Raw genomic sequence first — 14,052 nt, 5'->3', positions numbered from 1 at the left:
ATGGGAGGAATGGCTGAACAACCAATCAAGCAGCACTCAAAGAGGAAGGAAACATTATTAGTATTTATTTATTTCTTTGTCACTCATGGTCTGGTGAACATAGCGAAGTGCTGCAATTGTTGTTATTAGCAAATCTGGCTTGTACACTAATTTGTAGATGAAGAAAAAATATTTATGCAATTATAGACTGCTTGAACAGACTTTGTCAGGGACTTTGAAGAATCTTAATTCTAAAGCTCTCAATTTCTATTTTGTTTGAGTAAAATGGTTAAAACCCATATTCCTTGTTCATCTGTGTTGGATCTCCATTTAAGAAACTTTTGAATCTTGATTTCAGTGGAGTTACATCTAAAATATGTATACATTCTGACATCACATAGTCCCTCTACAGCTCTTCAGTGTCTCCCATTATCAAATATTTGCATAAAATCAGAGCATGTTTCTAGCTTCCTGACAGATGTCAGTGAATAGCTCTTCATAATTTGCAAACTTGTTCAATATTAAATGTTCCCAAAAGCTTATTGCTGTCTTTTATTTAGTAATCATTTATATATCATTTTATTACATACTTTGACTTGGTCTCCAAAGGAAAAGTACTTCACTTCACTCAGCCCGATAAAAAAATAAGCAAGGATGATGACTATAAGAGACGGAAAGGAAAAGAAATGTAAGAAAACAGGACTGTCTAGATTCACAGATCCATCGCTGTGCAGCTTAACATTCAAGACGATTGCAAGCATTTGTTTAAATTAAATAGTGAAATAGACCATTCCCAGCAGTGGACAACCCAGTCACCCCTTGTCAACTGCTCACTGATTTAGAGATCATAAAAATACAACAAGAATTTATGTTAGTTTTTCAATTAGTAAAATCTTGCTTGTGCACAGTGAAGCTAGATTTCAACTGCTTTTTCTTTTCATGACTGAGTTGGTCTCTTCTTTGAAACATCATAGCAGTACTCTCTTTTTGAAATGACTGCTCGTGTCTGAGGCATACGTGATTGCATAAATTTAATCAACACCGCAGCAACACCACATGCTGTCTGATTACATTTTTCTATTCCCTTAAATTATCTCCTATGAAACACCCTAACCATAACATGTAGAAAATCAAAAGATATGTAATTGTTGTCTTATTCTGCTACACATGATTCAGTACCTTAAGATATTATCTAGTAGTTTTTGAGTTTTAGAGAGTTGCTGGGTTTTTTACGACATCTCTGTAATTATGAAGATGTGCAGAATATTTCCCTTGGCTTATGTCTTCTTTGGTAGAGCCTTTTCTCTTCTTTCCCACTGTCTTTCAAACAGACAGAACCAGACTTAACTAAGCTCAGCAGAATTGATGCTTCCCTGATCTCGGTTGCTTTCTTTGACAAATACCAAATAATTTAAGCCCTCTTGATTCCTTGTTTCCATTAACGTGGCTGAAAGAATACTGTCCGAATCTGCACATGGAACATCACTATCTGCATTAGAAAAAAAGAAAAAAAAAGATAACAGCCCAGTGATACACATGTAGTATTACAGTTGTGAATAAATTACTTGCTTCTTTTGGTAGTAAAGACAGCCTGCATAAAGCCAAAGTGATTTTAAACTCTACCTTTGTGTTTACACTGCTAATAATGCAGCTAAAGAGTCCTGTAGCATAGGCAGTGTTCTACCTACTAAATCATTATATACTGTCTCTCTAGAGGACTTGTAGTATTCTGTTTTTCTTGAAGTTTGAACTTGGCAATCGCCCGCATTTTTCCCATTTCTAAAACTATATTTTTTCTCTAATTTGTTGCTGTTCACATATAGAGTTGCCAAAAATCTATTGCAGGGATGTATTTTAAAAGAAAATATGTAAAAATTATTAACTAAAGACTTAAGTTATAATTGTTGTTATTTTTCGCATTTATTTTTGTAACATGTGCCTTCTTTTATTACACTCTCTCTATATTTTATTTCACAACTGGAAAATTAAGCATGTGACATTCAGGATTATCTGTTCAAAAGCATCACAAGCATTGCACTGTTGCACCAGGCAACATACAATTTATTATGTCACTATAATCACATGCCTCCCCAAGCTATAAAGTCAGAAGTCTGTTTTGCATGCTACAGTCCATTAGGAAAGATTATCTGGAAAAGTTGAAGGAGAATTTTGATTTTAGAAACCTGTTAGCAAGATGGGGATTGGGACATGGAGCAAACTGTGGTCACATACCATAGTGACTGACAGCTATGAAAAATAATTTGATACTCACTTTGTCAGTTCAGGACTATTATGGCAATATTTAGTAATTCAATCCTGACTAAATCTTTACCAACCAATACAGCTTTTTTTTGTATTTAGTTTTTGTTTAATAAAGCTTTTAATGGGAACCCTCAGGGGCAAGTTGCGTTGGAAAAGTCTCACTGAGGGCATGTTTGCAGTAAACTCTTAAGAGAGAAACCTTAAAATAAGGACCCAAGTAAAACTGGGTATTTACAGACCAGACATATGCCGGCTGACCTGCCTAAGTATAGAACACTAGAGGAGCATTCAGATTTGTTTCCTGTATAAGTATCTGGAACTGATGAGGTGATGTTTACACAAATGTGAGTATGAGGTCACTGAGATATTTTTACCAGATATATAGATACATTACTAATTCTTTCCCCAACAGGTCTGAAGAACTACAAAATATATAAAATATTATAATCCTTTTTCAGCCTATACACCACTGCGTTTCTCATTAGAGAGAAAAAGAGCTTAAAAAAATCAAACCTTGCCTTGGTTTTACTTTGTGAACAAAATAAGCAAGAAAGACTATTTTTGCAGAATACTCTTGTTCTATCAAAAGACGAAGAATATAACAAATAAGAATATAATGATGATGAGTTTTCTCCTATGACACAATATAGGTGAAATTTGCTACTTTCACAATGAGATTTTTGACTACAAGTGCCCTTTCCTTCACTGTTGTGTCTTCTCTTAGCGCAGTGTTCAGCACCTATGAAAGCTTAGCGCCATTCTGCCATACAAGCCAAAAAAAAATCTATGCACAGAAGTCATGTAGTACAATTCTTGCCTCTCATGTAAGTTAGCAAAGCAAGCAAATGATTTTTGCTCACTTAATTTTATGACTAATGGAGACAGAAGATACTGAAAATGAGCAACTGATGAAAAAAAATCATTATACGTTGTGAAATTCCCTTGGAAACATCACCAACACCTTGTGAACTGTAAGCCATGGCACAGTATTCTGAATAATCTCTGGAAGTACCTTTCAAAAAATGTTAAGAATTTGAAGGCAGATAGAGAGAAGCTGGAGTGTGGAGGCAGGTCAGTATATTCATGAGATATCATTCTTTTTTCTTCAGTTTTAACATTGCTAAAATTAGTTGATTGATGTATAGTCATGCTGTGTTATACGTGAGTAAATGCAGGATAAACCATGTGATGTGATCCCCTCAGGTTTCACAAGCAAAGCCTGGCTGAGCCAGCAAAACACCCCAAGAGGAGACATCTAAGGAACACCTTCATGGAATCTGAAGTCGTGCTGGGGAGTCAACTCCAAGCACCTAAATCCTGAGTGGTTGTCTACACTATGGACTGCTGCATAGTGTAGAGTTACCCACATTCTTTTTAAACAACGTACCTCAGGGCATGAAGCAAGCTAGCTCTGGCAGTCCAGAGCTTTGTACAGGCTAAGTATTCTGCTGAGAAGCAGGTTCCCACTAGGCTCTGTGCTCTCTCATGTAGACTGTTTCCAACAACTAAAATGGCATGTTCAAAGCTTGGCACTGTATGTGCAGATACCTGTGTCAGGTCCTAACTGTATTTAGCTTTGACCCTGCTGGACAATTTTCCTAGTAGTGGTACGCTTAAAACACAACATCTGAGCCAAACTGCAGGTAAACGAATTATGATGCATCTCTCCAGGGGTAGGCAGAAGCTTAATTGACACAAGAAACTGTGATCGCTTGACTCATATTAATGAGGGATGGAGTTTGCTTGCTCCTCTGAGGAGACTGGTCCTAACCTGATAAAACCTGTGCTTCCCCCTTCCCAGTCCCATCATCTCAGTCGGCTGCTTCCTGCCGCGGGGCAGCCGTGGAGCCGAGCTAAGCCATGTATCCTGCCTCCAATCACAGAGTGTCTTTCCTTGCCTGCTCAGTAGAGTGTGTGGGCTCACAACATGTTTTGAAGTCCTGCCTGGAAGGGTGCAAATTTTTGTGATGTCTTCATAAGCAGATGGGTTTTTTGGTGTTTATGTTCAGAAGGTGACATATAAGAAGAAAAAATATGTCAGTAGAAAAGCTGATTGGTAAGAGACTGAACAAACTGATCTAGAGATGCTGATCTTCTATTACAGCTATTTCAGGGCTAGATCCTCAGATAGCACAAATTAACAAAGCTCCATAGAAACCAGTGGGATGCTACTGATTTACACCAGCTAATGAGCCAGCCTGAGATTACTAATTCTGGGTATCATGATCCTATACAATGCTCAGCACCTTCAATATTGTAAGGTATTTAGAAGTGTAGCCACATTTGCTTTTCCCCATTAATATCCTCTTGTTTTTCTCATACATTGTGTGCCCTTTGTCTCTGTCACACAATGTACATGGTAGTAAACAACAGACTGGCTGACTTACTGGCATGGATGAAAGATGTACCCCACAGTGAACACATTCAAAAGAAATGCTTGATGGCATCTCTTTGTTAAGGGTGAAAAAGGTGGCTATTGGACCCTGACTTCTCCACCTCAGCTATCTTGATTAGCTCAAGGAGAGAGTTCCTGTGTAGAGAGTATTTTCCTGATACCTGCTGGCCACCTGGAGCTGGAGGTGCTGTGTTTCAGTTTCTGCACATTGCCAGTAAGAATATAAATAGAACAAATATATATCCGTTTTAATACTCCACTCTGTATTATATATCAGTGGAGATATATCTGTGTTTCCTGTTTAATGAAGCATATGATCTTGCATGGTTTGAGGGTGACTCACTGAGCTTTGCTATTCTGTTAGGCACTAAAGGTGCTAAAAGTGAGAATTGTGTTCATCCAGCATTTCCACTGCACTAAACTGCTTGAAGAATTGACTGACTGTCCGTCGTTTTATTTTAATAGATTTTTCAGAGACCTGTGGACTGAAACCTCTGTATGCAAGAAGCTGTCTTGGGAAATACAGATATAAATCTGTTTATTACCTTGTTTCTTATTGCTTATAATATAAAAGCCCAAAGGCGGCCAGTTCCACATTTGCTACAATACAATTTGCTGCAAGCAGCCCCCTTCTCCTGGTCACAAAGCAGGATTCATTTTACTAAGTTTTAAACACCCAAATCTTCCATGTCCAGTTTAAGCTCCTTGCCTAGGCTGCCTTTAGTCAATGGAGAGAGAAAGAAGGAAGAGTAGCTTTGTGGAGATGTTTATTTCACATGCTTAACTTCACACAATAACATCCCCTGAACTACAACTACAACTTTCTGGTGACTGTCGAACAGCCTAGACAGCCAGCATAAACTCAGTGCTAAAGTTTTAGTTGCTTATATCTATACACCCATGACACACAAATGTCAGCTCTTATCATATCATCTGATTTTTTTTCCCCTCAGTCCAAGAAAAGTATTAGCATGACTTTCCTTGCAGTATCACATGGCTCATGCACTTTCTGGAATCAAACAGCATTTGTCTAGGAGATAAATAAGAAATGATCACACCACCAAGTTCCCCTTTTCCTGCAGTGTTGTAACCACTCACTGTTTTGGAAGAAGCCTTTTCTCTGACCTCTGCTGGCTTTGGGTCAGGCACTCACTAAGCTAAGTGGGGAAGAGGATTACTGAATTTCAGAAAAATACAAAGGAGACTACATACAAGGTCTTAAAAATGTCTCTTATCAACACATCTGCTTTAGAGGAGCTTCCGTTAGTCCAAGTGATTACTTTAAGTTCAGAGAAGTGTGCAGAATAGTTTTTAAAAGGCAGCTGGTTTTAGGGAAGTAAACTGACGACTTTTACACAGGGAACAGCAAACCAGTACTACTCAGCCAGCACAAGAGTGCAGACATATAATTAATGGTGAAACCGCTGATGCCAGATTTTAATATTAAATCCCCCCAATGCAAAATTTTGCACAGAGACTTAAAAAAAACAACCAACATTTTTAGCAAGTTACTTAATTGTCAAAAAAAGCAAATATACTGCTTGACCGGCTTTGGAAAGAAAAGTGAAAAAAAAAAAGGGAAACATTACAAAATTCTAACTGTTTTATCTTCCCACATCTTTCAGTCACCTTCTTCATCTCAGGGATTTAAAAATGATGGTTTTGAGGCTAAATATGTTTCCTTCTACTCTTTAGTCTTTTACCCTGCATTTCCTCCAAGTGCCCTGCATCTCCTCTCACCAGAGGAGCCACTTCTAGCAGTAGGAGCATGGTGCTCCAGCATACCTTCTGAGCAATTAGACATTTTTGCCTTATAGGTCCAGAAGGGATTGTGGGGAGCAGCCCTGATAAGAATAGTCCTCCTGGGTCATAGAGGCAAGGAGCTGCTCCAGCTGCTTAATGCCCAGTTGTCTGATGTCGGCAAAGACGTTTGCCAAAACAAACAGGTGCTTCCATCTGTAAAGAGGCATGCTTGGGACCTGAAAAAATATAGTGCTGTGTTGCATGCGCAAATGTAAAAAGTTATGTCTGAAAATAAATGGTTATTTTTACAGCAATGCAGGGCAATCCTGTTAGCACACTGATTCATGACATTTCATTTGCACTTCTTGAAACTGGGGGAAAACCAGCCTGTCTTTCAGAAATGAATGGGGACTCTGGTGATGGGGCCTCTGCTCAATTAATTCTCATTGGATTCAAAACCCACTGGTGTCTCAACACTCCAGATGGATAGTGCTTCACTCATGCAAAAAAATGTTGTTAATGCTACTTCATGCCCACAACCAATGTCCTGGGAAAGACTGTAAGAGCAAGAAGGAAAAACTCTAACCTGGTAGACCTGGTCCTGGTCCTGAGTTTGCTTCCCTCCCTTCTGAAGCAGCAGTGCCAGGAGCTGATGGTATTGCTCAGGCATATTTATTGCCACTTGATGCCTCCTTTAGAAGGGTAAGTCTTGCAATAACAAATCTGGTGTGCCTTTTGCCATCCCCACACTATCCTGTTAGCATGCTGTCCAGACCACTAACATACTGTCTGTATTCGTTCACACACACTTACAATCTCTGTGTCATACTGCACCTGCATAAATGTTATTGAGAAAATATAAGGTTTTCCTGCTCTCCCACCTATGAAATTGCACTGACAGCATGTACAGATGGGCTAAAAGTGTGGCTACCTACGAGTAGGTAAGGCTTAACAAATTTTGGAAGATGTATGAATCCATGTAGGGCTAAGTATCATAGTTATTTTAAGGCTGGTCGTTTCACTTTGCGTGACATTTGGCTCTTTCTTTTGGAACCAAGTCTCCTGGTAAGAGCAAGCATTTCTTGGCAGGAGGCTCATGACAGGAGTTTCATTACACACAAAGGCCAATGACCGCATAACAGTTTTGGAAAATGTTGTCTAAGACAATCCATCATGGAACAGTCTTTTGGATCACTTGTTTTGGCTGTCATCCTTCTACTACTACTACAAACCCAAGAAGTACTTCACTTAGTCCCAGCTAAAAATGAATGCAAATTTATAAACTCACTAATTGGTAAGTATCTGAAGAGCTACAGAAAACTGACATGCATGTGTCCCTGACCAGATAATCCAGCAACATTAAGACATCACCAGAACTCTAGGCCTTCAGTCAAATATGCAGCATGACATTTTAACAGGTTTATAAAGATTGTACTTGGGGAAAGAGGGAGATAACCTACAGGAGAACTATGAATATATGGGGAAATAAGCATGTGCACTATAGAGACATGTAAAGAGCTTATCAAGTGTTTAGCCTTTTAAAATACATTTAAATGAAAGGATTATAGGTAGATGAATAAAATTCAAGCTACACTGTTTTCTGATGGGCATTCCCTGTGTGAAAATCACCAAATGAGCCTGAGGAGAAGTTAAGGAGGAGTTTTGTGAACTGAAGCATGAAAACATTGAATGGAGACATGAAAACAGTTGCTTTGTCTTCCCATCCCAGTGAAGATCCAGCAGTGAGCCTGTGGCAACAACAGCTGGGCAAAGCCTATGGAAAGGGAAGAATGGGGGAAAGGCACAAGAAGTAACAGGGCAGCTGGTGAGGAAAAGGGTAAGGCTCAAGGAGAGAGTGTGTCGAGCAAAACAGGCTGGATCTGAGAGCTATTGCCAAAGCTCTGCCTGCATTGAATTGCCCTGCTTACTACAGTGGTAGGGATTTTACCAACTAGGTTATTATAAACAGGCTTAGCAGAATCTGATTTTAAAAGTGACCACTGCCAACAGTTTCCCTGAATAAAACATGCATTATGGAGTACCAGTATTATTAAGACTGCCTTAATAGTCCATTATACAACCACATTTTCTGTAGTAAACTGTTTTTTCAAATATTAACCATTCAAACTTAAACTTCTCATGGAATCCTCAATCCGTATCTTTCTTTTCAATAACTTGGCCATTTCTAAGAACGCTACTTTTGTCCCTGGCAAACAAATGAAGCAATGGCTCTTTCTCTGTGACCTCTGCCATGTGGCAGAATCTCAAATTTTGGCAAAAAAATGTTTCTTATGTTAAGAATACGTATTTGTCATATCAACCAAATCAGTAATGATTTGCCTGCATTAAGGAAGTTAACAGCAGGGGAAAGATCATGCTTAGCTGGCACATGCTAAGCAGATACTTGCACTGGAGCTAAAAATTCTTGAATGTTACATCTGTGCCAGGCCTGCTCCACTAAATTGATGACAACCTGTATTCCAGCCTCTTTCCCCAACTGCAAGCAGCAGGATAGGCTCATATTTAAAAGTTTCACTCCTGCTAAAGGTTTTAACAGGTATTGATGTAATGCCACAAGAGTTTCTTAACTCAGTTTTCATGTCTCTGTTGCCTGTGGAGTTAGGGAACACAGAGCAAAGATGTCTAAGTTAGGAAACCACACTAGCTCAGGAGCAGATCAAAATAGCCAAATCACTACAGCCCTGTGTCCAGTGGGTGTTGTGTTCCTGTAGCCATTTGAAAACTAAACATCTAGCCTGAGACGCTGTGTCCAAGTCAAATATCACACATCACCTAGACTCCAGCCATCATCAGTGGAGACAAAGGCAAAAGGTGGCCCCTTTCATGCTATATACCTGCCTAAAACATAGGAGTTTTGGCTCTGCAGATGTCTGTTTCTGTTCCTAATGGGACTCCTAGCTTCTAGACAGCTGCTTTTAGGTGAGATAAAGTCCACCCAAAATGTAAGACCTATTAGCTCAGGCACAGTGCCTAATTAATTGGCTGTACTCTTTTCCTGAGCTAATGCCAGGCTTAGATTTGTGCCAGATTAAGTATCTCTTTCCTGAACTACACTCTTCAGAGTGAAGATGCGCTTAAAGAAACTGGGAAACTACAGTACATGCAAACACCCAAAGCTTTTCATTATAGAATAAGGGTGCAAAATCAGCTGTTAAAAAAAAAAGCGCCTGAAATTACAGTGTATCAGTGCTGCCTTACTTTGGTTCCACCATGTCTTTATAAAGTCTTTAGTCTTGTAATGACATATAAACATGTCATGCATAGACTGGATCTGACATAGAGAGAAATCACGCTGGGATTAAACAGACACTTATAAAGCTATATGATAAAGATTTGTAAAGCAAATTATAAAGATTAGCAAAATATCAAATAGACTATCATTAACTGAGCACTGGACAATGCCAGTGAATTTAATATATGTAGAATCCTGTAGAAAAATTACCACATAGTTGTGTAGTTGAGTACTTCATCATTCCTGGAATGAATCAGGAAGTTTTTAGGAAATCATGAAATATTGATGCAGCAAAATGGTTTATGAAGCTGGCTAAGTTCCTAGTTCAAATACATTTTGTGAAGAAAATAAACAAACAAAAACAAAAAAACAACCAAACCAAAACAAAGCCTTTAAATATTTTAAAAACAACTAGGTTTTGGGTATTTTGGAATGGAAAGTAATTCTAACAGGAAATATTTTTTATCTGAAAACTATAGAAAAAAGCAAACCAAAAAAACCACACCATGTGAAATAAAAGTGAACTATTTCAACTGATAAAAACTTCCTTTTTGCAGATTTTCAGACCACATTGTTTACTAAGGCTTCACTTGTTTTCAAGATTTAGCCAGTCAGGAATTACTGCAAGATGCGAAAAACTTCTTGTTCTGGCCCAGTCGGGATGTTCATTTCCATGTTTAGATAATTTAAATCACAGTTGCACAGACAACTTCAAATTTAGCATCACTTATGTTTTTTTTAATTCCTGTCTTCACAACCTTAATGTTCTCATATAATTGGGATTTGTTGTGTCCCATGTCTTAAGTATATCTTCCTTAACATCACCTAATTTCATTCATTCACAGTGTGCAGAGCACAGGCATGATGTGTCTCCAGGCTAGAGCTATCATAGTTCAGACTAGAATAAAGGCTGCCTTGCTTAGGCACCTGATTTATGCCTCACTTTCAGGCGACTACTGAATCAGTACTCCTAAAGTAAGTGCCTAATGGCCATGTGTAGCTGATGGAGAGGGAGTAGATGCCTTTGAAATTGGAACAGATTTCCACCTAGAAGCCTTCTAAAGCTCACCTGGCTGTACAGGGAACTTAAGCATTTACTTTAGCAGAACAGAGTCATGAAGTATCAAAAATTTAAATGTAAGCTGGATGTCTGTGAGGCAGGCTAATTGCAACCTCATAGGGGTCTTTTTGCTTCGTAATCTTATATATGTTTTACTTAATGCATCATACCTAACAGCACCTGATGAATCTTTACAAGTTCATTAGGAGGTAAACCTTTGCTGTTCCCATTTTATAGGCAGAGAATTTGAGGCAGTGACAAATGCAATGAAAAGAACTGCTGAATCCCTCTTTGTTCATGGGGAAAAGGTTATGGGGACAGCAGGTGCTGACCCAGACTCACCTTCAAAAGCTTGGTTGATGACTCCAGTTGCTGTCTCTTTGTCTTCAGGGTAGTGGATGAAGGACGGTGGAGACTGTCTTACCTCTCGCAGTTTGTCTTGAATATAAGAGAAAGTAGGTCTGTTGTGAGGTTCTTGGGCCCAGCACCTTGTCATTAAGTCACATCTGGAAGAAAAAATTGTTAAAAGGCAAACTTTAAAGGTAATATAATCATTCACCCCAACACTTACCATTAAATCATCTGAGAAGCAAGTCTGGCCTAGATTTTCAACTTCTGAAAACTTTGTATGTTGTATAAAGATTATCATCAGCCGTTGAGGGAAACCTTGATTAAAGATCAGTTGTCAGGAATACTCACTATGAATGGTTCTAATTTTTCAAAGAGGTATTTTTGAGATTGGAAGCAGCTATAGAATATTTAAAAAAAAAAATCTGCACTGAAGAAGTCACCAATATTTTCTAAGAAAGCAGACAAGGAGCTGATTATCTCACAGAAAAAAAAAAAATGTCTAAAATCCGACATGAACCTGAAGCTACCAGCTTATTTAATCCTTTTTCAACTCATGCTACCTCAAATTTATGGGAAGTTCAAGGCAAACCCTCCAGCACAGAGAGGGTTAATTTAGACTTCTGCCTCCAGACCAAAACAAATAGGAGTAAGTTTTCTCATCAAAGGCAAAAATGGCATGAGTTTCACCTGGGTGCAGGGATCCTAGCCCACCTTGCACAACACTATCTGTACTATTCAGTGGAAAACCGCCCCTCCTGTTTGTCTAAGGGATAGGGCTGATTTATATTGCTTACTCAAGGTGAGTCCAGGCTACACAAAACCAAATCCTACAAATGTCAGGGGGAGCCAGGCCGAAAACCAAAACACAGCCAGCACCTGGACATCTTAAGTTTTGGGAGTAGAGAGAGGTCTTAGAGTCTCAAAGCCAGAGAGCAGTGTTCAGCAGCCACTGAAAGGCGGGTTCAGGAAGCTGCTACTGGAATGTGGAGTATTCACCTCTAAGCCCTAAGTTCAAATCCTCCCCTGACAAACAGCCTCCCAGACCTACTGCAATGTGATACCAGGCGTTACTGAGTTATGTGAAATGAATTGGCTTGCTCAGATCCTTCCTTATCCATCTTAAAAAGGAGACTGCTGTCCTTCACCACAATTGGGTATTTTACAAAAGCCTGCATGACAGGTGGGAAAAATCTCTTGGCTTCTGATTTTTCAGGGATATTTTTCACTAAAATATTGGTATTGGGTGAGAAATGTGAGTAGAAAAATTGTTTCAGGACCACTTTTCATTGACCTGTATTGTGGCTGTAGAGCTGGACAAAGTGATCCTGTTTTTTGAGAGGATCCAATGGAATCTTGAAAATCCATGTTAAGAATCTAAAAAACAGTAGCGACTACCAAAAGCTTTGAATTGCTTCATTTGCTTACTTTCAGGTGTACTGGTTATTGGTGACACTGGAAATATAGGTGGAAAAGTACTGAATAGGACTCAAAATTAGGTGAAACAACTCTGGCTTTCCTTCCGCTGCCAGTAAAGTGTCTGGATAACATTGAATTTGAAAGCCAGCCTTGGATGCTGGAAGCCAAACAATCTGCTTTCTGGTCATGCTGGTCAGTAGGATATCCAAGTGAAAACATGTGTTCAGCTGCTGTGCTCCAGTTTAGCACTTGGGCTCTCATGAGCAGAGCTTTGTGCCAGGTGTAGCAATGAACTAAAAGAGCTGGCTGAATACACTGCTCCTCTGACAGAAAGTAAGAAACAGACAGCCACAGGCCAGCAGAGGGAGAAAGAAACAAAAGATAAGACATAAGTCATAGACACATGGAATGGTTTGGGTTGGAAGGGACCTTAAAGACCTGCCATGGGCAAGGACACCTTCCACTAGATCAGGTTGCTCAAAGCGCCATCCAGCCTGGCCTTGAACACCTGCCAGAGATGGGGCAGCCACAGCTTCTCTGGGCAACCTCTTCCAGTGTCTCACCACCCTCACCATAAAAAAAATCTTCCTTATGCAAAACCTAAATCTACATTCTTTTCATTTATGAAACATAAACATGACAAATGTGGATTCTGAATATTTTTGTATTCTTAAAACCAATCTCTGTCCTTCTTAAATAACTATTCTTTTACTGGACAATTTGCTTTATAAAGCCATTCAGCTTGTTATCCCCACTCAATAACAAAAGCCATTTGTTATTAAGTGGGTATATTCACTGCTGCCAAGACATTCAGAACTGGAATTTTCTCATTGTAATGATATTCCGTGTTCTTAGTTCCTAAATCAAACTACTTGCCTGTTGGCTTAACATATTAATACCAAGTAGAACTGATACTGTTCACGAAGTATTTCATTCAGCTTGGCTTTAGGTTTCGAATGGCAAAAACTTTCATGCCGTCTCAGAATATGTCTGCATGGGCAGCTATTTGTGGCATGATAGCTAGCTTTCAAGGCATGTTGTGACATCCAAGGTTTTGAGTCACACAGCAGAAACTTTCACTAGCCCAGAAATGCATCAGCATGAGTCCAGTCAAGAGGGTGAAAGTCAGGTTAACATGCCAAGATGTACATGAATGGCAGCTTGAGCACATTCTTATATTTCAGGGGGAGCCAAACATGGGCTAGCAAGTAGTACATTGCTCTAGTATGAGGAATAGACTCAGAGGATTCCCCTACTTCATGGAGAAAAACCTTCCAGGAAGAAATGAAGAATAACAGATCCAAACACAACATCAGTTAAAGGTTTATGTTAGGTTTAAGAACTAGCCTGTACACCTAGACGTACACCTATACAGCTACACTTCACAACTGTCTTATCTGGCTGGGATAATTGGTAACCATATGTCCAGTAGAATTTCATATGTGGGGCAATAAGAATTTAACAGTCTGGAAAACTGAAGAATATTCAGATTCTAAGACTGGAGGCTGAAAGTGAACAATACCTGAAATGAGCTTTAATGCACAAAAGCTACAGGACATTACCAATTTTCTCCCACATGAAATGGAAAATATA

At 39.1% G+C, this 14,052-nt stretch overlaps 1 protein-coding gene across 1 annotated transcript in view; it reads right to left on the bottom strand.

Moving 5' to 3' along the window:
- Nucleotides 1-997: 997 nt before the first annotated feature.
- Nucleotides 998-14,052, bottom strand: part of ROS1 (ROS proto-oncogene 1, receptor tyrosine kinase) — a 70,068-nt gene continuing 57,013 nt past the window's right edge. Inside the window, exons 43-44 of the mRNA XM_030490640.1 lie at nt 11,035-11,198; nt 998-1,468 (exon numbers count right to left, since the gene is read on the bottom strand). Of these exons, the coding sequence (XP_030346500.1) occupies nt 1,323-1,468; nt 11,035-11,198 (310 nt within the window). The 3' untranslated portion in view covers nt 998-1,322. The remainder of the gene's footprint in view (nt 1,469-11,034; nt 11,199-14,052) is intronic.

This window comes from Strigops habroptila, chromosome 6 (assembly GCF_004027225.2).
Source record: "Strigops habroptila isolate Jane chromosome 6, bStrHab1.2.pri, whole genome shotgun sequence".
NCBI lineage: Eukaryota > Metazoa > Chordata > Aves > Psittaciformes > Psittacidae > Strigops > Strigops habroptila.
This window is presented reverse-complemented; position numbering and strand designations above follow the sequence as displayed.